Source organism: Mytilus californianus, unplaced genomic scaffold (assembly GCF_021869535.1).
Source record: "Mytilus californianus isolate M0D057914Y unplaced genomic scaffold, xbMytCali1.0.p SCAF_7, whole genome shotgun sequence".
Classification (NCBI taxonomy): domain Eukaryota; kingdom Metazoa; phylum Mollusca; class Bivalvia; order Mytilida; family Mytilidae; genus Mytilus; species Mytilus californianus.
The window spans coordinates 108555658-108582043 of record NW_026262723.1 but is presented as its reverse complement, the minus strand read 5'-3'; the positions used below and the strand labels follow the sequence as shown (position 1 = coordinate 108582043).

Below are 26386 nucleotides of genomic sequence, written 5' to 3'. Positions count from 1 at the left end.
CACTTCAGCGTAACCACCAACGCACATCAGCGTAGCTATCAACAAGTTGGCGTCACAATATGTCACCATCGCACTTCAGCGTGATCATCGCGGTTCGGAGTACCATCGCGGTTCAGAGTCCTACACATATATGCCGACTTTACACTTACTGACTTAGTTACTTACTACCGAATTCCCGAATTTGACTTGTACTCAGTGCAAAAATTAATCTTTTTAAAGTTTTCATTTTATTTATGACGCCACAATGTGTTAAACTAATCAAAGGCGGACCTCCCTGAAAACATCATGCAGCGACCACATGAAAGTAAACTGGTCAGTCTAAATATACGTTGACAAGTCAAGTCAGAAATATAATTATTGTGTTATATGTCTCTGTTGTTCAAGTTATTTAAAACATAACTTAAGGTATTGTATATATTTGATTACGTATCGTCAATCGTTGATTCTTTAGGTTTCACAAATTGATGTTTTTTTTGTTTCGTGACGTCATCTGCAATTGCGGATAAAGAGCATTAAAAACCCGTAACTTCAGAGTGTTCTAGATTTTCCCCCGTTTTTCGGAAAAGTTTTTTCGGAAACACATATCTGACGGTAGACATGTTTTTAAATGAAACAGACTATAAGTAACCTTGACATCGGAAAACCCTTAACCAGTTAACATATCCAATCATCATGACTGTTTACAATTAATATATTAATATTTCTACTCACTAAAAGCAGCATTGTGAAGATTGAAGTTAGAAACAATGGAATTTTTACAGTATATTTTTATAGTTATTGTGATGTTATATAACTCTGGTAAGTAACTTTAGAAAATATCGCGTAGCTCGCTTGTGTTTACCATAATTTACGTTTTGACAGTTCTAGGCTCCAACAATTTACGCACGTCGGTAATATCATATAGTCTGTAAGTGATAATTGTTTAGTTTTCAATTTATAAATAAACCCATATAAACCTGCCTTTTGTATTTTGGTCTAAGTTACGTTTTTCAACTGTTTCTAAATCACCAAAGAAATACCTATATGGATCTGAATAAGTTGGTTGCAATAACAAAATCACAACACAACATGTTACATTATGGTATGGCAAATCTACCCTCTTAATACTTACTTTATATGTCAGTACTGTTTGAAGCATAAGTCCGCTACACTCAGCCTACAGTCATCATATTAAGAAAATCTTTATAAAAATTTCAATAAATTAGTTCAAAAAGATAAAGAAAAGGTAATTTTATTTTCTTATGCATATTGTTAAATCATCAATTCAAGAATGAACTACCAAAAAAAAAAAGATATTGGGCTGTTAAAAAATTGACTAAGTTATTTTGTATATCTTTATCATAACACATTGGAGTGACATAATGTATTAATTTGATGAAAGGATTTATTTGAAATGGAATTTTCATTGTTAATAGAGGTTTCTGTTGTAATTTACACACTAAACAGTCAGAGATATAACTCTATAGGGTTATTACAGAAAATAACTTGCGTGTGTTATTACAGATACTTTCATGAGTTGTCTACTCTTTATTCCTTAAATTTTCTAAATCTGTAATAACATATGTTTGTTATTTGTAAAATAAATCAAAAATATTTTAATTTATAGTGGGCTCTAGGGAACTCTTGAGACTTTGCGCAGAAACTAAATACATAGCCTTGATAACTATTTTTTTAATTAAATTAATACATTTTTTATTAACCATGGTAAATCAATGAGACGAGGCTTTTAAGGGATACACTTAGCTGTAATAACAAGGCTTAGTTATTAAGGGAATGCAACTTATTATATGAGACACTTGGGAATTACTTGGAAGCTTGCACAGAACCTCATTACATGCTCTGGTCATTATTTCTTACAATAAATTAAAAGACATTGTAATTAAGCATGATGTATGTCTTAGCAAATGCTTTGGAGTGATGTAGAGAAGCTGTGATAACACCCTTTAGTTATTACAGGCATATTTTTTCTGTAATAACATATAGGTGACTTATTAGGTGTACTATGCAAAATTGGCAAACTATGAACTGTTATATCTTTCTATAGTTAAGTATACATAAAGACAATAGTAATATCAATAGAACTTGTATACATTTTAACTAAACTAATGATGTATATTGTCCCTTTGAAACATGTAACATACATATGTTATCACAGTTCTTTGATTTTTAGTCCACAATAACAAAGTATGTTATTTTTCTGTAATAACCCTATAGAGTTATATCCCTGACTGCTAAAAGCTCCTAAGATCACTAACTTTCCCAGTAAAGCTATCATATTACCATGGACCTTACTCAAATTTTACCACGTAAACTATTTTGATTTTTTTTAAATGAAAGTTTTCCAAATTGAAATGTCCAAAAAATTTTATGTTGTTTTTCATTAAAAGATTTAGATTTTCATAAAATTGAGCCTTTCATTTAGCTCATGATACTATTTATGAAACATTTTACCAATAGCATTGTAAATCGTTAGTTACAAGCCTTAGACAGGGAAATTTACCAGACAACATCATATTTCTGTATCGATTGCATCTTTTTACAATTCACTATAACTATTAAATAAATAAAAAACTAACTTAAACTGTCAATATATAGTTGGCAGTCTTGTAATTGAGTCCACATTCATTGATAGTGATACAGACTCAGTATATAATAGAGGTTCCAATAAAATTTTGACATGACAAGAGAAAATGTCTGATGCCACAGTGCAAAATTGATTATGACATCATTAGATGAGTTTCACAGAATCCTAAATAGCACTAATGTCTTTTTGAACTGGATATGCTGAATTATCATATTAAAAAAATAATAAAAAATAAATTTGCTCTAAGAAATCTTACAAATATGACTAAAGTCAATGAAAAATCATTGTTGTAGGTTATGTCATGTTAATTTTTCAAGCTATGCAAGGGTGTCACAAAGATGAGATAAATAATTCACCTTAGATTTGACTTAAATTTTTTTCTATATATACTTTTATTTTTAAACACTGCACTGTGCAATTTATTTCTGTAGTGAATCTTCAAACCTCCAGTAACTATTCCTCAATCAAGGATATTTTTGAAAGTGATAAAGATGGAAATATTTTGATTGTTTTGGTTATTAAGTGCCAGTCTGCCTAAGAATCAGGTAGTGGTGAAAACATGACAAACTTAAACCCACTCAAGTTGACATTAATTAATGTTCAAAATGAATAATGGTGCACGAATATAACATTCGTTTCCTTTTCCTGTTCTGGTAATTCAAGATATAATTTGGTTGAAATGCACTAGAAATTAACAATTAAGGGGAGATAATTCCGTAATTTGCTATCATTCTAACCAAAAGTTATCCAGAGATTTTTTGAATTACCAGACACGCAGAAATGAAAGACATACTATTTCTAACTCAGGATGAGGGTAACTTCAAAATAGGATGGTTAGGTCGGTGGGTTTTTTTTCGGCCATATTTTGGATTATTTTCAAAATTGCCTGATTCTCACAAAGACTGGCACTTAATCATGTTAATATGCAAACAAATATTTTGTTCCCATTGCAGTTGGAGTATCATCAGAAAGTTGTCAACCCATTGTGGATTCTTTAAGGAAATATGGATATGTTTACACTTACAATGGCATCTGTTATGTGTTTTTGAACCATGAAAAAACTTGGGTTGATGCTCGGCATAGATGCGAGGCATGGGGAGGGGATTTAGTGCATATACCAGATCGAGGCACCATGAATTTTATAAAAGGAGTAATGGATAATCAGCTTCGTTGGAGAAATAATGGTGTGTGGATAGGACTACATAACAGAGGATCTGGTGGATGGCGTTGGACTACAGGTACACATGTTTACAACTTTACATCATTGTATGTCAATAAAAACCCAAATCAGGTCTTGTATGTATTTATATGCTGCATTTATTACATGTAGATTGACAAAATATCTAGACATTTTTACATTAACAATAGTTCTCAGGCTTAATATTACTAATAATCATGATCAGATAATATCAAACTTCGTCTCTTGAGGTTATGGCCTGGGGTTTCAACAAAAATTATGGTATAATTTATGAAACACTGAGAAAAAATATGTGAAATATCTATAACTTGTAAAGTAAGATATGATCCTTGTGAACCTGTTGGTCCTTTCAATAAACTCATTTCTGTTATTTCAAAGGGTTGAATAATGGCTCTTATCAGTCTTCACTGTGCTTGTATCACTCTGCTCTGCTCTTCATAAAATCATGGCTTTGTGATGTAAAATATCCTTGACCTGGACTTATTATCAAAGCCATAATATTCTACCCTACATTGATAAGCTTATCCCCAACTTATCAAGTCCCTCTTCTGGTTTGCTGTAAAAGAAAACTATTGTTTCTATCATAAAAAAACACACACAAAGACAATCAATTATTCTATTATCAGGTTTTCATCATTGCTTATGTACATTATCAGCTGCTCAACACAATATAAGGCCTTTATGAACTGTTATTCGCTGCGCTAATTTGACAAAAAGCTTCATAATGTTACACATGTACTTGCAACTGTTATATACAGTATCAGTATGCTCAAAACATGATAATTCATTCTTATGCAAATGTACATCCTTCTTTGAGATGTATAAAATGTGTGAGATCTTTCATAAATTACATGAGTTATGGATTCATTATTATTCTTGGGATACCAATTTTTGTGGATTTTGTGGATACAAAAGACTCACAACTTATAATGATCAACAAAGTATAAATTTTCTACAGGCTTGTACCTAAAACTGACAAAACCTCAAAATCAAATATCCATGAAAACAGAATTTTTCGCCAATCAACAAAAATTGATACCCACAAAAATTAATGAATTAATTGACTTTGTAAATATATATATTATGATTTTTTTTCTTTAAAGGTCAACCACAGACCTTCAACTACTGGGATTCAGGACAACCTAGTAAAACTTTTGGATTTATTTCTTTTGAGGACTGTGCCTGTATGAGGAGAGGGGACGGCTGGCGGTGGCATGATTACATGTGTGATAACGGAATGTTTACATACAAATACATCTGTCAGTTCCGTAAGTATCTATGATTTTTCTTAATGTTTTGGCCAGTAATCTGTATAGTCTTATATAGTCCTTGATATTCATTGTGTTATTTGCTAGTTCTTGAAAAATCTGTAAAGACTTTCTGACAAAACTCTGACAATCTCACAAAACATGTTTAATCCCATCACATTTTTGCACATGTCCCAAGTCAGGAACCTCTAGCCTTTTGTGTGTTTTTTTTTAAATTTTGGTTCATTTGTATGTTTAGGAGTTAAATGTGGCATTCATTTCACATCAGTCAATCAATCAGTTCTTTTTTGTAACATTTTTATTTTCTTTTACCACTTGTCCTCTAAAAACTAACATTATGTTGCATATTTCACTGGTCTAAAGACCAATATGATATTATTTTTAGAACTGTCCAAAATGTCAAATTTCATGGAAAAAAGGAAATGAACATGTGTAAGTGTTACAAAAATGTAATTTGGCTTGTATGGGGTCTCTACCTTAGTCACACTTTTTTGCTTACTATCACATGACTATTTTTTTTTTTTTAAAAAGTCTCTCAGATTGTTTGTATTAAGATTATTTATATTTGGAAGCTATTAAATCAAGTGTTCCTAGCAGTAAAGTGGAAGTCATCCTACTTTAGAATATTAGTCACTTTTTTACTTACTATTTTGTAATAATACTTAAGTCTCTCATGAAACTTTTATATTCAAAGATCATGAGAAAATAATCAGTACAACAGTCAACTGAACGTGTACAAATTTTCTCATATATATATCATTTATATGTAGAAATCCAGGATGAAAAACCAAGGACTTCTATAAAGATCCTCCAATTTACAGCAGTTGTTTAAAAAATATCCAACTATATATAATGTCAAAGATACATTTGTAAGTCATTTTGGCTGAAGGTATAAGTGTATTAAAGTTGACCACACACTGATGTCACTTGACCATTGGTGGAATCTGTATGATGACCTTTAGATATATTTGCACTACATTCAACACCTGAAAAAAAATGTATCAAGTATTTTGATAAAGAAAATTTCGTTAGTTATGCTTGTTCAAAGGGAGACAGAAGATACCTAAGGGTCAATCCAAAATCATAAGTAGAAGAAAAACCGACTGCTTTGAAAATTGCCAAAATGACTAACAGCAGTCTACCAAGCACAGCATGGAAAACTAAAGACTTAGCAACACCAATCCCCCCAAAAAACAGGAGATGATCTCAGGTGCTCCCGAAGTGTAAGCAGATCCTGCTAGAGATGTGATTCCGAATGTGTTGCTGATGGCAAGTACAAAATATGTGATAAGTCTCATTTTGTGATGTCATTATCAAGATAAGGAGGACATGATTGTGGCTACGACAATTGGTATATATATGTGGTCATCTGTGACAGGAATACTCCATAACTGTCAACCAAATTGTGATGGTGTCAGCAAACCTTTTGAGGGGATGACTTCAACTTTATCACTAGGAATCCTTGGTGTAAAAGCTTCGTTGTAGGCATCTACCCTCTGTCAAGGAAATCATGATAGGAAGCAGAAGCTGGAATATCTTTCAACTTGGGAGATATATACTCCACATGCAGGTGCTGCTGGAATGTTGCTACACAGAAGTGGAAAGTTCACAACAGGAAAGCTGAAATTGACTATTTTTCTTGTTCAAGAAAAAATTAATTATGTGCAAATCAAAGCATTGATATGTTTTCTTGAGATTTCTATTCTGTATGACATCCCTTCACCTCAATCAGTGATGTTGTTTTGAAAGACGAAACCAGAAAAAAAAAAAATTCTTCAGTGCATATTGATAATTAAATTATGATCTTTGATTTGTCATTCTTAGTCCCCTACCAACGAAGTCGAAGGGGACTTTAGGTTTGCGCTCGGTCTGTCTGTCTGTCTGTCCATCCGTCAGTCCGGCAAATCAGTTTTCCACACTTTTTTTCTTTATGCTTGAAGATATTGATTTGATATTTGGTGTATTGTTTTATCATGACAAGTTACAGATCAAGTTCGAATTTGTTCTGGTCTGATGATTTTGTGGAGAGTTATGGTCCTTGGACTTAGAAAATTTACTTAAATAATCAGTTTACAACACTTTTTTTCGTCATGCTTGAAGATATTGACTTGATATTTGTTATATAGTTTACACCATGACAAGTTGTAGATCAAGTTAGAATTTTGTTCCAATACCAATGAATTTTTTTAACTGGTAGGGGACTATGTATTGCCATGCAATACTCACAGAATGCTTGTTGATTGATGTAATTCTCAGCATTTTACAATTGTGAACAAAATATGAAAAGACTAGCAATTTTATTATTTTAGCCATTTAAGTCTATTGTCTTCTTCTGTAAAAAGGGAAATTTATTATATATACGGTATACAGCATAATACCTTTCTGATTATTGTCTATGACCATTTGATTTAATTTGGGGGTGAGTTTATGTTAGATACAATTTCCATCTTTTATTGGAACTTTTAAAATGCATTGTATTTTTCAACGAAAGAAGATTTTGATTTTAGCTTTTAAGAGTTTAAGCCTTTATATCTGAGATAAAAATTGCATTTAATGAATAAGTGTATCTATGATTCAAGCTTACATAAACTAACTAGCTTGCTGTACTAAAGCTTTGCAATACAAGAAAACTGATTAGTTTATAAACTAAGCTGGCATACAGATTTGGTCCATGGTTTGTTATATTCATGTAAACTAAGCTGGCATACAGATTTGGTCCATAGTTTGTTACATTCAGGTATTTGCTATGAGATAGGTATAAGGTATATCATTGTAAGGTAAGTTCATTGGATGCCATGTCTGACAATTTCAGCTACTGTCTGTTACCATCAATGATATTTGGCTTCCAGACCCTATTCATTAACAGCAATATCTAGAACCAAGTTTACAGTAGAATATATATGTCAAATGATAGATTTTTGTCATGATAAAAACAGGATAAATATGATTAAAAAAAAACTTGTAATAAGGGGCACCATGGGTGTGGAAGCTGTTGTTCAAAATCTGATAAGTGTGTATTTATGATGGATTTAGAAAGGGTGTGAGAAAAACATTTCTTCTAATTCATCCTACAGACATATAGGTGGAAATGTCTGAACTGTAAAGCAGACATAAATATCTTACATGGCACATTTCTCATGAAGTCAGTTACACCTGTCAATTGCATAACTATTTCAAAGACATCAACATGTTAACATCTTCACCCTCATCAAGTACACCTATAAACAAATCTTCAGAATCATGAGAACATATAGGAATTTTAATTACTGTAAATTTAAATGTTCTCTTTTTTTCCAATATGGTACATGTACATAATGTTGTATCCACAGCCCTTATTCATTAAATGACTCTTTAGATTGTACATGTACAGGACCTACATGTATTCTAATGCAATTAAATTATTACATTTTGTATCACGATTTTGATTGGTCAACATCATATACTTTGAGGGATAGATTCCACGGTCTACCTGTCTGTGACTAAGGGGAGCTACTATTTTGAATTCTGGAATTTATAATTATGTGAAAAAACACATGTATCACCTGAATTTATCCTTATCAAATTTTATTTCGTTCTGAAATGTACATAAAGCCAACAAATGTCTGAAGTTTACGCTTGACGCCAGAATCATATTAGTGACGTCATGCTTGTAAGGTTTCAAAGATGAGAACAAAGTTTTGCAGAATTTTCGATTTATGTGTTTTCTACCCCAGAAAGACATCTTAAACTGAATATTTGTTAGTTTTGCATTAGAATGGAGATAACTATATTGTATTTAAAGCTTGGTCTACATAAAACTTGGTTTTACTGTTGCAAATATTTGTTTACCTAGCTGGGCTACATGTCAGTTTGAGACCGTATGCAATACAGTTATTTTCTAATTATCAGGAAGGCAGTTCCCCATTAAGAACATATAAACCTACCAATTAAAGTATTACAATTCAGTTTCTTAGAGAACTGTGTTGTAATCTTGATGTTACATCTCAATTCAGGAGATCTGATTAAAATCAGATCTCTATAACTATAATGTTTCTAAATGTGTCATCTTTGTAAAAAGGGTGTCAACAAAATTGTTCAAATCAGCCCAAGAATAGTGAAATTTTTACTGCTGGTGTGCTTAAACTTTGTAATTGCCTAGCAAGGTAGCAAAACTATGGATTACCATTGTAATGCAAAACATAAAACTTAACAATACTAATATCTCCAATGTACATGATGTATAGGCTTCCTTTGTATATTTTCCATCTTTTAGAAATTGGAATGGCTTTTTTCTCCCATCAAGCAAATGCTGAACCTAAATTTAATATGTAGACATGAAGGGATGTTATATATTTGATTGAGTATTTTACTTATTACAAATTTATGGTTACATGTAAATAATATATCAGACATTGAGGTCAACATTTTAAATAATAGTTGACTGGTAAAGTGTAAACATAAAAGGTTATATGCAGTACAAATCATGTGAATAGCTTGGACTTTGTAGCATAATGTGTGGTTAATATGATATCATCGTAGGTTGTGGTGCATTTTCACTTTTACTTTCATAACACTTAGTTGCACAACTAAATGTAGTTTTACCTTAATTTTTTTTAAAATGCTTTTTAGTTAGCTTTTAATACTAAAATGATTCACAAACTTTCTTTTAATTACAATCTCTGGGATTATTCTTTATTGTCTTTTTTCTGTTTGATGCTTTTATGATCTGTAATTGTATATTTTTGTGGAAAACCTCAGTTGCGGTATGCAGGGATAAACTTTTGGTGGCAGGGGACTTCTTCTTTTTGCCAAGCTTCTTCTAGTCCAGGCTTTATGTAGTCTCACAGATTTTTTTTGCCTCATTATTTCATTTGGCTCATTTATTTGCTTGCCGTTTCTGGAGTTCCTTAGCTTTATGCATTTTGGCTCTTATATTTACCAACTTTTTTCCTGTATAAAGGTATGTTACCTACAACAACAACTACAACAACTACAACCACAGCTAAACCAACCACCACCACCATCACCACCACCACCAAAACATCAACCAGTATTGCAAGTTCTAGTACGGTGACAAGCGACAGTGTCATGAACTTATTTAATCCTGTATATAACAAACCTACGGAGACCTCCACTGCCAATACGGTTAATGATGTTATTATTAAAGGATATCCTGCAGGTTTGTTCATCAGTCATCCATGCTTATCGTTCCTCTATAGCTAGAAGTGTATAAGTACATTGCAACATTCCTAACCTTCATTTTGCTTGAAATTTTACTTCATTTATATATATTATATAATATTATTTGTGTTCACCGAATGTTTTGTTTTGCATTCTCACAACCGATTTAGTTTGTTTACCTCTGGAATTAATTTTTGTTCTATTCTGAAATGCTAAATGGGAAACTTCTGGCAGGTTGTGGACCCTTGATAATATTGGTATTTTTTTGAAAATCAATGAGTCTTTTCAATTTCAGAAAAAAATATACACAACTTTTCTTTCATTATACATATATAAATATCAAATTCAGTATTTCTCCATTATCATGAATATTTGAACAGGTCATGACTATCCTTAGTAAATTCACTGCAACTGAAATATTTTAAATGGATTTATTTTCTTGACCTCTCACAGGCTGAGTATCTTTCAATACTGACTGCTGTTTTCAAACCTTACTCATACAACAATCCTGAGAGCAGTCTTGTGGAATCAAGGCCTTTGCTGTGATTTTCCCATGAGTTTGATACACCAATGGCTAGTTTAGATTTGATTGATAGATAACAAGTCAATGGTTATTCATCTCTCCTTAATTTTCCCCAGAATTGTAAGTTTGAGAGACAAGATATTACTTGTACACAGAAGGATGCTCTTAAAGCATGAATCATAGAGCCCATTGAAGGTCACTGCAATCTGAATACCAAATTATCATAAGTTTTAAACATTTGATAGATAGGAACTTCTATAGAAATAATTGATAAGTTGTTATTTTTTTTTAAACCTCTTTATGAAATAAAAATAGCAGGCACGGATCCAGGATTGGAAGTTGGAGGGGCTCTTGATAATTAGGAGTTTACAAAAAGGAGAATGTAATTTCACCTATAAATTACATTTTTTTCTGTTTCTGTTCTGGGGAGGAGGGGGTGGCGGTGGCGGTTTTACGCCCACATCTCATGATCTGAATCCATGTCTGGATAGAGACAAAAAGTGTTCTTTAAATGGAGTTTAAAAGCTATTTGACATAGTAAAAACATTTTGGTCATTGTATTTTAATATTTTATATGTTACTTAACAATGATCATACTTGTGATAGTAGTCAAGTTTATTTACATTAATACATATTCTAAATAAGGAAGTATTACCACAGCAAAGTCTCAAGAATTATCACTTAAGTATATTTCATTGTTTATAAGATCAAGTATTTCCTACAACTCAACTAATTATGAACAGTATTTTGTTGTTATTATACTAATAATAGTTTGCATGTTTAGTAACAGGAATTTTAATTGTATGACTTGTTTTGCATGACTGTTTCTTTATTAATTGATATATTTAATCATCAAGGAAACCATGCATTATGCTATATTGTGCTTCGCCAAAGTTTATTTAATCTAATATTAAATGTTAGATAAAAAATTATGCATTTCCACAGGATGCATAACAAAATGATAGAAGAAAGTTAACAAATACTCTGTTTCTGAGAACGAAACAAAATGACTCAAATATTACTGTATTTAACCTGTCAATATAACAGTTAATGATCCTATCTGATGAATACTAAGTACATGTAAAGAAATGAAGTTGATTTCTTCTGTAAGCATTACCCTGCATGAGCATCTGAGTTCAACAAGTCATTTTAGTGGAGTCTGTTGCTCAACCTTGTGGTTTTGTGGACTTGTCTATCTTTTCATCATTTTTATATCCCCGTCTTAAGACAGGAGGTATTACTGTATACCGTTGTCCGTCTGTCCCTTCCATCGTCAACATTTTGGACAACAACACAAAAATGCTTTCACCAATTTTCATGAAACTTTGCTAAATTGTTTATATCTATTGACGTAACTTCCGTAAGCTCCATTTCGATTTTTATAAATTTTTTATTTTAGGATTCTGAGTGATAGGATTTTATTGATAAGAAAATGGGAAATTTTCCAGTTCTCAGACTATAACTCAAAAATGCTTTTAGCAATTTTCATGAAACTTTGGTGAATTGTTTATATTTATTGAAATAAGCTCCCTTTTGTTTTTTTTATAAATTTCTGATACAACATTGCTGAGTTATGGGGGTCTATTTGAGCAATGCTCACAGTATTTCTAGTTGATCATATAAATTCATTTATTAAAAGCATTAAGACAAGCTAAAAGAGCGATGGGCAAATCATGCGCTCATGGTGCAGCACTTAATTCTTTTTGTCATGGGGCCCCTTGTTTTTCTTTGACTTATTTATGGTATTTGGTTTCCCTTTTGGTTTTTACTTCAATTAATGGCATTGCAAATTTTTTTTTTTTTAAGGTTTGATTGTTTGTTTTAAAATTTCATGAAAATATATTCTTATAATAAATTTACAATCATGTATGAAGTTCTTCATGGTAAATTTGAAATGTTTTTGTACATATAAACTGGCTTTTTTCAGGAAAATCTTTTTAAAACAAAACATGATTGGAACAATTAATTGACAATTATGACTTTGATCAGTTATGATTGGAATAACTGTGACCTTCATGTAATTGACTAACGTACAGTCCTGACTTAGTACAAATACTTAACAAATATAAACGGTAGGTTAAAGGTTAAATGGACCATTTCAGTCAAACATGTGGACAGAGAATCAAAAATACATTTTGTTCCAATTTCCGATGTAAGTACAGTATTTCTGTTCATCCTGTTCAGAATGACTCTATCCTCCCACACAAAGGAAGAGACTGTTATACAACAATGATTAAATGGCCTTGGTGTCTCCATCAGAACAGGGGTCTCCCAATCATAACATTGTTGTGGTCAGTTTGAAAGATAACAGAAAGACAGATCACATGCCAACACTCGAACTTCTCTTAAATAAATGTTTTCTCTGAAACTTGAGTACAACAAAATCAGTTCCAGCTGACTTCAAACATGCCAAAACTGTGTGTGTGTTGTGAAAAAAGTTTATTTTGTAGCATGTATCATTCATATATTCATGTCATGGATAATTTATCTGCAAAAAAAATAATGTTTAAAAACATTTAATTGCTAATAAAAGTTTAAAAAAATAAAGTATGAACAAAACTTATCTGCTACCAGTACTGGTGATAAAATAAGGGAAGGAAAATATATCAAAAATTTTTCTTGAACCAATGTTGACAGATGCTGCACGTTTGTTATGTCGACCATGTTAATTATATGTGGGTGTTTTCTCAGCATGTTTAAGATTGTTATGGTGCTAGTACTTCCTGAATGTACTTAAACTAGTAGTTGTCTTTTGTTTTATGTAGGAAAGTGTTTATATAATATCCTGATTTAATATAAGTATTTTAGTAGAAGATCATATATGTACTTGATATTTAAGTTAATTCTTTGAACTCGGACACTGACCGCAAAAGATAAAAATCCCCCAATATTTGGAACTGAATTTTTGAAAGTTTCTTATAAAAATGAAAAGTATTCATAGTATTTTAACAACAAACAAAAAAAGATTTTGTATTTACGCCTGCTTTATTTACAGAAATTTTACTAATTCTTCTAAGTACAGGAAATATTGTTAATACTACTTCCTTTAATTTGATACAGACTTCACTTGGTTAGATGAGCACTTATAATAGTTACTAAATAAAAATGAACAAAAAAATACTGTTGTCTGAATTGAAAAAAAATAATAAATAAAATCATTTAACTTCCCCTGGCCTTACTTTGAAACCTTTCCAAATCAGACTTAAATATCTTGATGAAAATGAAAATTTTCAGAAAGATCCATTTTAATAGATAAAATATATAAGATGTATCAAAAAAGAAAGAAAAATGGTAAGTAAAATGTCTATAATGACTTATTTATCTACTGCCTTCTCAGATATCTGAATCACTTTATTGATAAACGATAAAAAATCATTCATAGACATGAAATATTTGTGATTATTAATTTGGATCCAATACAAGTCCTGACTAAGGTCTGACTCTATCATTTAACATTGTAATTAGTAAAATATTTCTATAGTCTATTTCATGATGATGGTATAAACAGTTTACAATTTCACATGGGTACAAGATTTAAACATCTGTACTAATTTATAAATATTTTTTTAGGAGTATGAAACTTAGAGATCTGGGTTTAATGTGAAGTGCTTATTTCAATGATAACTGAATGAATTATCATGACACCTATTGTGATAAAGATTATTTTAAAAGGTTATCAGGAAAGTAAAGTAGTAATTTCCAGTTCCCTATCTCTCGGACAAATATTTGTTTCCAGCTGTTTTTCCAAACAACATATTTCCTGTCCAATACAAGAAAGTTAAAAAATTCTAAGAACAATTTTCACTCAGTTGTATTGTATATTTACATCTACTACAAACATCCAATGCCTTCTTAAATCACACCATGTAATTTTTAAGTGGCAAAAATTAAAGCAGTTTTAGATGTTTATGTTTTATTAAACCTGGTGTTCTCATCTTACAAACGTATTTTCATTTGCATAAGATAAGGAGATGTGGTATGATTGCCAATGAGAAAACTACCCAACACAAATGAAGCGGATTTAAGCAACTATAGGTCAGCTTTCAACAATGAGCAAAACTCATACTGTATAGTCAGCTATAAAAGGCACAGACATGACAAAATGTGAAACAATTCCCATGAAAAAACCAACAACCTGATGACAAACAATAAACAACAAACAAATAAGACTGTCGTCAACTAATGACACACCACTAAATACATGTAACAGGCCCCAGCGACTCTTTTCACAAAAAAACTTACGAGTAAAACACTTGTAAGTCATGAACATTTCAGTATAACTTACGATCGATTTTAGTCGTAAGATTTTTTGTGAAAAGAGCCCCTGACTTGGGACAGGCACAATGTCATTTATAATGTGGTGGGTTTTAACCTGTTAGTGTGCTCCCAACCCTCTCTTAACCTGGGACAGTGGTGTAACAGCACAACATAAGAGCAAACTGTAAAAATCCGTTGAAAATGGCTTAACTTAATTTTTCAGATCAGGACAAAGCACAAAAAAAACCCAACTAACATAAAGACACCAATTACTCACAGTTACTGAAAGCTAGTTCAAAGCCAATAACAACATATAAATATGTCATGTTCATCCAGACTAAAGTACCAATCAGTACATATCCAACAGATTTAGTGTAACTTAGGATCTTTTTTATTTTGATAATTCACAAATTTTTGTGTGTATTTATTATAACAATTGTTTAACAATTGTTGCGATACTAACCCGGCCACAATTTTAGCAAAAAATAAAAACATTACTAAACTTTCTGAATTTACTGTAGATAGTTAGGGTTAAAAAATCAGAAGTTGTGATAAGGTTGAATAAAGATTAAAAGCCAAAAGTAGCATGGAAAATTGTTCTTCCTTATTAATTGTATTAGTTACTTGGTGAATAAAGTAATACAGGTATACAAAGAGCAAGGATTTTAAGACACCTCTTCACATGGGAAAATAGATCTGTGTGGGTGTGTACATTACTTTCTGTATTATAATGGACAAAAAAATACTTTAGCCAGGAGATAACCATAAGTAAATAAGCTCTCAAAATACTGAAAGAAATTATGAAACAACTGGAAATAAAGAACAGAGATTTTAATAAAAACAAATCTTACATATAAGATTTTAATATAATGAGAGTTATTATTATTATAATAATGCTTCAAATGTATCTCTGTATAGATTTGTCAAAATGTCTAATTTCCTTTCATCCACTGCAGTAAAATTTTATATTGCTAAATAATTTGTTTACATCAATCAGTCTAGCTAATTTAATTATACTTTTCCATTGTTGAATTTTCTGCATTAAGGAATGGGAATTGTGCACTTGGTGACATAAAGTGCTAAAAAATCTGCAAAATCAATAAACTATGTGACAAATAGTGTGGGATAGGATATTATATTCTTCAAAAAAATTCTCTAAATTAAGTATACGATGCACTTGGTGATGGATGTATATTGATCTGGAATCGTGTTTTAAAGACTGCCATTTTCTCTATTGATTTTTCAAACCTACTAAGGAAAATATGTGCTGTTATCTTTTATGAAAGAATGAAAATGGAAAATTACTGTAGTGCATCAATCAATACAGTGTAACTTACTTCATGTTGTTTTATAAACAGAAATAGGGCGTCAATAAACTTTCACACAAAAATGTGAAATTTTTAAAAAGGTCAAAATTTATCACAAATAGGAAATGAGAGATTATGTCATTATGCAAATGTTATTATGTCTAAAGGAATGGACTGAATTAAAGAAATATGACCATTTTGTTTAGATTTAAAGAAATGTTTATAGATTTTTATAAAACTTTAAATGGCTAATGAGGCCCCACATGGGGGTGTCCAAGTAATCACATAATCACAAATTTTTTGCCAATATAATCACATAATCATTAATTATTTTTCTAAACACGATAATCAAATAATCAAAAATACAGTCCTAGATTATCAAATAATCAAATAATCATGAAATATTTGGTCTGGTAATCAAATAATCATTATAAAAACAGCCAAGTAATCACATAATCAAAACCCCATGAGGAGGCTCGCTAATCATATGTGATTTGACAACAAAAATATGATAATATGAAACTTTATGAAAAGATTACAGGGGAAAATATAAAGAGCAGGAATGCGTCTCCAAATATATTTTTTAATTGCAATATTTATCCAATTTTGCTTGCTGTAGCTATAGTGTAGGCATAATTCTTAGAGTTTTTGTGCTATAAATGCCTAAGTAAAACAATATTATTTAATTAACTCCAGAAGACTAAGAGATGAATAGAAATATATTATAAATTGAGTGTAAGAGTAAAAAGGGGGAGGGTTGATTTATGATTAAACTCTCAGTCTGAGAATCAAATGATAGTATGTATTTTTTGCGCACAGGGTGAACTGTGAATAAAAGGGGTATGTGAGGTATATTTCAATGAGACAGCAACCATTAAACACAATAAAACCTGGTGAAAAAAATCTAGAAGGCAATAATATTTTGAAAGATAGGAGCTGAAGTGTTGTTATCTTTATGTGGTTTCACTATTTAAAGGAATATCTTATTATTTTCAATCAAGTTGTGGACTTGGGAAATGCTCCATCACCCATCACAAATACAGTATGGATGTGTGATATGTCTGATATGTCTGATAGATCTGTTACTGTAGTTATGTATAAGTTATACCACTTCTTCAGACCCTGTTATACCTTTGATTGAACATAGATTTATTATATTTACAGATTCATCAATAGGAATCCAGGTTGCCAAAAATATAGAGAGGTCTCGCCAAGGTGAAGGTCTCAGTGATGGCAGCAAAGGTATTTATATATCATTATTTTCATTTAATCAGTTTTTGGAGTTAAATAGTCCAAATTGATGAGAATATTAGCTGCCTGTAGACACTGATTATGGAGCATTTTAACTAATTTCCTGGATTTATTTCTGTAGCATTTTATTTGATGTGGTATTTATTAGTTATCCACCCCACATCTGGCCCCACATCTGGCCCCACATCCAATCTTTATCAACAGGAAAACTACATTTGTTTTGATTTGTTTGTGTCATTGGGTTGCTGTTGCTAAAGCATATCTTTTAATTTACATCTGGACAACATTATACAAATGTATCACAATGTTGACATTGTGGATAAATATTATACTTGTAATTATATCATAATTAATAAGGGAAATTTGTATATTAAACACATGTTAATATACATTTCAGTTCATTATTTCATCAATAAGTTTGCACTCAAAAGCATATATGAATTGTCAATTGCAGTTATGTAACAAAGTGGGCACATTTTGGGGAAATTATATTTGTCAGAAGTTATAAAGTTGTAATCAGTTGTAATGGGCAGCTGTCCTTCCTCAAAGATAAAACAGTACTTTAATAGTTTCATTTGCTTGCTGTCTGTAATAATTTGATTGCAGATTTCAATGAAATAGTCTTTTTACTTCACTGGGTTATATAATATATGTGCACTTTGTCCTTCCTCAGAAACCTTAAGTTCATGAAGTTTAAATTCTTGTTCCCATTGACATTGTGGTAAATTCATATCTTCCTGAAATATTAGTAATTTTTGAGTATTCTTTATTTTTGAACTTTAGGGTAGGGCTTAAAATTGAAATAAAAAATGTAAATGATGATCTGTATAAGGAAACATTATTGAAATTAGTTTATAAGTTATGCATGAGTGCTTCTGAATTTGTTTTACTTAAATAGTAACAATATGAATGAATGAAAAGAGATGTGGGGTATATCTCAATAAGACAGAAACCCATTGACTCCAGATATTAGAAGGATTATTGTTTTAAAATGGTTTCCCCAGCTAAAAAGAGCAACTGCTAAAACCATGAAATCCATTGAAAATAAATTAAACAAAAAATATAAAAATTTTGATGAATTTGATTACGGTATTTTATCATTTGTCTCTTTTACAATGAACCATGTTGTATCCTCATAAACCAGACATCACAGCTACCTGGGACCAAAGGGACTCACACCAATAAAATGTATCCTCATAAACCAGATATCACAGCTACCTGGGACCAAAGGGACTCACACCAATAAAATGTATCCTCATAAACCAGATATCACAGCTACCTGGGACCAAAGGGACTCACACCAATAAAATGTATCCTCATAAACCAGATATAACAGCTACCTGGGACCAAAGGGACTCACACCAATAAAATGTATCCTCATAAACCAGATATCACAGCTACCTGGGACCAAAGGGACTCACACCAATATAATGTATCCTCATAAACCAGATATCACAGCTACCTGGGACCAAAGGGACTAACACCAATAAAATGTATCCTCATAAACCAGATATCACAGCTACCTGGGACCAAAGGGACTCACACCAATAAAATGTATCCTCATAAACCAGATATCACAGCTACCTGGGACCAAAGGGACTCACACCTATAAAATGTATCCTCATAAACCAGATATCACAGCTACCTGGTACCAAAGGGACTCACTAACAAAATGTATCCTCATAAACCAGATACCACAGCTACCTGGGACCAAAGGGACTCACACTTATAAAATGTATCCTCATAAACCATATATCACAGCTACCTGGGACCAAAGGGACTCACACCAATATAATGTATCCTCATAAACCAGATATCACAGCTACCTGGGACCAAAGGGATTCACACCAATAAAATTACTCAGTAGGGATCTTGTAGCAATTTACCATACACAACAGTAATTTAAAATACATGGCAGGTCTCATTTGAGTGTAGGCGTGATCAGGGATTGGCTGATTTTTTGTAAGCGTGACACATGAAAGTCAAATTATTTTGCTTGAAAATGGGAAACAAAGTCGTGCGGGACACCTGAAATTACAAGCGCTATTATTACAATGATAAAACTATAAGTGGGATCCGGGATCAGACCCCCCATTAGACCCCCTACATGTAAATGTTGCAGCAGATAATCCATCTGGTATTGACAAATTATCTATTGAATGAAGGTTATACAGTGAATCAATAAAAAATATTGGTTTTGTTTTGAAATTTAAATTCACAGTCTATACAAAAGCTCATGAAAATAATCACTTATAAATACAAAAAAAAATGATACACAAATGGAAGTTTTTAACGACCTTGACTGGATATACATCCCTCGCACGGTCGATAATAAAAAAAAAATGATGAAGGAAGGAAGTTGATAATATTTTGTTTTGTGATTTCAGGTGTTATAATAGGCCTAGTACTGGGTGGATTTATAGTTCTAGTTATAGTGTGTATGGGATTTATCCTGTTTAGAAGAAGGTAAATACATAGACTGGTGCTACATATGTAGGTATTAATGTGCCAGGCATAAAGATCACTAATGTGCAAGTGTTTTAAAAAATATATGTAGAAGAGCAATCAATTTCACATGTATATCATGCAAAATCACATATTTAGACATTAAGATATTTTCTGCTGTCATATGCAAGTAGCAAAATGATATTAGATCAATGATTTATGAAGTTTTGATTGTTTAAAGGTTTAATGCTCCAAAGAAATTACAATCCAAATAAGTTCAAAAGAAAGCTCACTGATGTATATACGGGTGTAGGCACAATCAGGAAATTTTTGCTGACAGGCTGGGAATCTGTCATGAGTAGCAAAAGCAATGTTTACAAAATAAAACATGAAGTATTATTTATATATCTACAAAAATAATGGCACCTAGAAACTATAAACATTTCTGCTTATTTAAATGAATGGATGTACTCTGAAGCTCTGAGGTCAAACAAAAACAGACTCATCAAGTTATGAATTCGAGACCAACTTCAAACCAAAAAACCTTTTAGTATATCTCCATAGTTGTGATAATAGCTTTCAAAATATTCTGAGAAACAGTGGTTTTATTCAATTAGAAAATTCTAATGAAGGAATAAGATCTTCCGCTTAACAGACATAGTCATTTACATTTTGTTATTTTTCAGGAGGAAAAGGAAGCGTGAATCAGATAACTTGGTCGTACAATTTGAGAATACAGACTACATGCAGGGGTACACACAGGGTTACTCACCAGTGTCACAGAATGAAGCAAATGGCCACGTACCAAATGGAACAAGACCAGAAAGTCACATATATATGGACACTAATGAAAGGAATAGATTGTATGAACAGATGACGAAAGAAGTTGACCATGGCGTCAATAATTATGATAAACTTAAACCTAAAGGAGCATGTGCTGAGGCCACACAAGGGTACACTGACGAATGTGAGGAAAGTGACATTAAAAAAGAAAGAGTTAATCTTCCTGAAGAATCAGATGGGTCTAAACTAAATAATGATAATGAATATATTGATATGGCGGCAAACAGGCCAAAACTTACAAACTTGGAGGCAAATACAAGACGTGTGGAAAAACAGAATAATTTACAACAAAGTCAGCCATTATACAGCAATGAGAACTTCCATAGAGAAAGATTACAGACTCCCACCGAAGATGAGTTGGAGATCCTTGATTATGAAGAGAGCACACCATTAGATAATGGGCAATTAAAAGTGCTTGATTACGAGGAGAGTACAACTAAAAATGTTGACCCATTATACGATACAATTCATTAAGGAAGACTTTTATAGCAGAGACATAAATATGGTCAATTTCTTAAAGTATTAAGGGGTGAAACTTGCCAAAAACTACACAGATGTAATAGATAACAGAATTCCCACCCAAAGAAATATGCATATTCATATATATCATAAAAGCTGATGTTATTTATGTTTAGATATTGGAGAAAAATGACATCATAGCAATGCGCTTCAAGTTCAGAATAAGATATTGAAAGAAAATTAGGATTTTCATTTCAGTCAAAATGTAGTTTATGAATATTACATTTAGTGCACACAAGCAAGACTTTTTCTGTGTAATTCCTTCAGAAAGGCGCTAAATATATAGGCCAAAAAAGGGATATCTGTGATGTGCTTGAAATCACTTTCTATCAATCATTGAGTTTTTTTCAGTGTACATTTTGTATTTAGAATACACAAGAATGTTAAGCATAGCTTTGTATTACAAACCATTTGATTTAAAATTTATGTATGCCAAATTTAAAAATACAGGTATAGAATGTAAAAATGTATCTGGAAGGCTTTTCTTGGACTTTTGTTTCATTCCTTGTCTTTGATATTACAGGTTGTCAAGTGAAACACAAATTATTTAAACAAGATTGATTATACAAGAAACATTACTGTATAATTCATGCACTAACTGGAAATCAGATCTGTGTGACCCTGATTGTTAGACATATTTTGTGACCCTGATTGTTAGACATATTTCCCCATTACTTACTAAATATCCAAAGTAACAAATATTCCTACGCATTTTATCTGATTGGAATGAAGATCTTTTGTGTGCATCTTTTTCTAACAAGGATTTGAAAGAATTTTAAAGGTATGTAATATTACAGTAGATTCCTATGAACATGAACAATACTTCCGAACAGAAAGTACAATGGAGCTTTGTCAGATGTCACATGATCTATATTTTGATCAGATTACGACACTGCATGTTGTTATATGTAGGTTGTCAACCTATTTTATTTTACACTTCATGTTGTGGTTTATACTGTTGTATTGTTATTTGTCAGTTGACCTCATGTTGTTTTGCATTTACAGTTAATAACTTTTAAAGTGGCATTCATAAATGCATTGTTTTTTAATTGTGTATGTTAGTTAATAAAATATCAAAGAAATTGTTGGTAAAATAACTTTTAAAGTGGCATTGATATAAGCATTTTTTTAATTGTGTATGTTGTTTATAAAAAAATCAAAGAAATTATCGGTAGAAAGTAATTATTATTTTCTGTTTAAATCAGTGCGGTTAAACTAAATTTGAATGCATGTTTCACTTCACTGATATATCACATAAAATCTGGTTAAACCCCATCAGGGGTCACATGCAAATTACCTCAAGTTAACAAATCAGTTTTATTTTCTTTAATATTGATGGTCCCTGTCTTTGGTCAGATTATGATCTATAAAAATTGTTTTACATTGTGTATGTATATATGTATATAGACTATAAATTCATTGTAGAAAAGTAAATACACATTCCTGTATACATTGTGTATAGTGCTAAAATGTGTATAATATGTAATGTAAATTTTGTCTTATCTGACATGTTTCCACAAAGTCTTTTCTTTATAAAAAAAATATGTGTTAGTATTAGATAGTTATGTAGCACTTTCAAAGTAAATATTATTACTGTAACTTCAGAATTTATTACATGCATTTATCATTGCGATTTTTGAAGAATGGACAAAAATGCTAGATTAGTTATTGTGATTTCTGAAAAATCTGCATGCAAATAGATATATGTCATGTATGTATCAGATATCAGAATGCCAAGTTGCATTATTCACATTAATAAAAACATTGCAATAATTTCTGAATTTACAGTTGTTGAACCTAAATAGTAATCTCATTTGCCATGAAGTTTGTGAATTAAAATGTTTTTTATTCACTAAATCAGCAAATTTATTTTAATCCAACTCTGTTTTAAGATATAAAGAAAATTTAAAGTGACCCAATAGCAATAATAATATAGCAACAAATCTTCTATCTTTAATAAACATTTATTGACTAATAAAACTATGACACATATTATTCTGTCAAAAGCACCTTGATAAATTTAATTATACTATTTTTGCTGCTCTCTGAATGAAGTTTTTGTCAAACTGATCTCCAAAATTTGTTTTGTTTTGAAGTAGAATATTTTAGCAATATTAATTATAAAAAAGTATGAAGATGATGTTTGTATAGATTTAGGTGTTTTGATTTTTGTAATATGGTAATACAGTTGTCCTATTTACAGATTGGAGTAAGTGTGTACACCAAGTAAGGACTATGACACATGTATAAAGCCTTCCATCAGTGTTAGTTTGTTTCTAGTTGTATTTATTGATTTTTTTTTTTAACTTTGTGCAATATTTTATATAGTTGTATAGAAGATTTTTAATGTTGATTAAACTAAACTTTATTTTTGAAGCAATTGTCCAGTATCATAAATAAAATTAGCTTGTTTACCCCTCTTAATTAAACACTGCTTAAAAAAATAAGCTTTTTAACCCCTTTTAATTAAACACTGCTGAAAAAACAAGTTAAAAAAAGTATTGAGTTAGAAGTTTTTATCATAAAATGTACAAGAAAAAAATGATATCAAAGGGCAGATAATTCCAATATTATCTATTTCTTTTTTCGCAACTATTTCTGATATATACACACAACAATGTCATTCTTGTATATATCATTTTAGATGTTCCCATGTCATTGTGTATTAATCAGATCATTTATTCATTTGATTATTGTTTTAAAAACAATCAATTTATATGTGTGTGTGCATGTGAAGATATTGTTAAAACAAAATTAGAATGGGATGTACTACATAAAATGTAGCATTAAGGTAAGCCTTAAATATTACAGTAATAGTACTTTAAAGTAAGTTGATTGTAGTTAGTACTGAATTTTGATGTCAGAGATAAGTTTTCAAGCAATTGAATTGTTTAATTTTATGCATTGACATTTGTGTTCAGAATTAGATTTCCCTGGAAATGCAGGCACAGATTACCCTTGTTCATGTGATTAATGTATTTCTATTAAAATGATTTTTTGTCGAGCCTTCGACTTTAGTCGAAAAAGCGAGACATAGCGATCCTACATTCCGTCGGCGTCGTCGGCGGTGGCGGCGGCGGCGGCGTCCACAAATATTCACTCTGTGGTTAAAGTTTTTGAAATTTTAATAACTTTCTTAAACTATCCTGGATTTCTACCAAACTTGGACAGAAGCTTGTTTATGATCATGAGATAGTATCCAGAAGTAAATTTTGTAAAAATAAAATTCCATTTTTTCCGTATTTTACTTATAAATGGACTTAGTTTTTCTGCCGGGAAATATTACATTCACTCTGTGGTTAAAGTTTTTAAAATTTTAATAACTTTCTTAAACTGTCCTAAGTTTGTACCAGACTTGGAGAGAAGCTTGTTTATGATCATAAGATAGTATCCAGAAGTAAATTTTGTAAAAAAATAAATCTATTTTTGCTTTATTATACTTTTAAATGGACTTAGATTTTCTGCCAGGAAACAACACATTCACTCTGTGGTTAAAGTTTTAAAAATTTTAATAACTTTCTTATACTATTTTGGATTTGTACCAAACTTGGACAGAAGCTTGTTTATGATCAAAAGCTAGTATCTAGAAGGAAATTTTGTAAAAAAATAAATCCATTTTTTCCGTATTTTACTTTTAAATGGACTTAGATTTTCTGCCAGGAAACAACACATTAACTCTGTGGTTTAATTTTTTAAAATTTTAATAACTTTCTTCTACTATTTTGGATTTGTATCAAACTTGGACAGAAGCTTGTTTATGATCAAATGCTAGTATCTAGAAGGAAATTTTGTTTTCTTCCAGTTAACATTCCATTCAGCATGTTCAGTCTGCAGTTAAAGTTTTTAAACATTTATTAGATTCATAAACTATCCTGGATTTTTACCAAACTTGGACAGAAGCTTCTTACAATCAAAAGATAGTATCAAAAGGAATATTTTTTTATTGATTTACTTCCTCATTTTTGTTGAGCCTGTGATTAACAGAAAAAGTAGGCGAGACACTGGGTTCCGTGGAACCCTTACGAATTTTTTTTTTTAGAAAACACTTTAAAATAGAGTCTATGTTGGGTTGTATACACGAAAAATCCACCTGTATATATAAACTTATCTGTATATTTCAAATGAATAACCACCACTGAGAACGTTTCTCTAAAATCTACTTTTATTAAACAAACAAAAATTATGTGCCAAAATCCTTTCAAATAATACCTTTTAATAAAACCTTGTTTTTCAATACCATAGTTTAATTTACCACAAGAATGTATGGGAAAATCCTGTAATTGATATATTAGGAAAATACAGTATTTATATTTGTTATAATATCATCAAATATTAGTAACAAATATTGGTCTTTAGTGATAAGTTAAAACTCTTACAATGCAAGATCAAGATGTCCCCTAGTATCAGTTTCATCTGAAATCTTAGGTATCATGTCCTTGAAAAAGGAATGTAAAATGTTAATTGTTTTAAGTAAATCGATTAAACTAAGCTTCTTAAATGGAATCCCAATATCAAGATTACAACTTACTTTTGATGTGTTAATTTGATTTGATTCTTATAAAATAAAAGGTAAAACTAGTCACATTTAATTATTGAAGCACATATAATGTATTGTACTTTTTCATACATAAAGTTATACTTTTAAAGATCCAATATGCGAATTTGTGAAGGGTTCCTCACATAAGTAGCCTAGTAGATAGGATTATATTGTGGCCTGAAATAGTACTTTAATGTGGCCTTTGAGTGTAACAGGAGGCATTACTATTGTAGACCTCGTGATAGCAAGTCTAGTCAAACAATAACACCTGTACCCTGCAAGGATTGGGGGTGATCCCTGGGGGTATGTAGTGATCCCATTTATTTAAATCATTGATTTGACTTTTAATAAGTCAAGATTCTATTCATTGAGTTACTATATGTATTGATTATTAAAAAGAGTTTTAATTATATTTTAAAATTTAATCAGTTGTATAATTCTTTTACAATCTCTTGTGGTTTTATTAATTTTACAATAAATATATTATGCATTTT

The 26386-nt window shown here is 31.0% G+C and overlaps 1 protein-coding gene across 2 annotated transcripts; it reads left to right on the top strand.

Moving 5' to 3' along the window:
* The first annotated feature begins 624 nt into the window (after positions 1-624).
* On the top strand, positions 625-26386 carry LOC127708879 (uncharacterized). 2 transcript variants are annotated; one of them, XM_052214042.1, is made up of 7 exons: positions 625-798; positions 3538-3822; positions 4886-5050; positions 9990-10208; positions 17462-17539; positions 19936-20014; positions 20680-26386. In XM_052214042.1, exons 1-7 carry the CDS (start codon positions 747-749, stop codon positions 21308-21310), a joined length of 1509 nt encoding a protein of 502 aa, XP_052070002.1. In that variant the 5' UTR covers positions 625-746; the 3' UTR covers positions 21311-26386. The 2 variants fall into 2 exon arrangements, with proteins under 2 accessions (XP_052070002.1, XP_052070003.1); XM_052214043.1 differs by lacking the exon at positions 9990-10208 and having other exon boundaries at positions 626-798.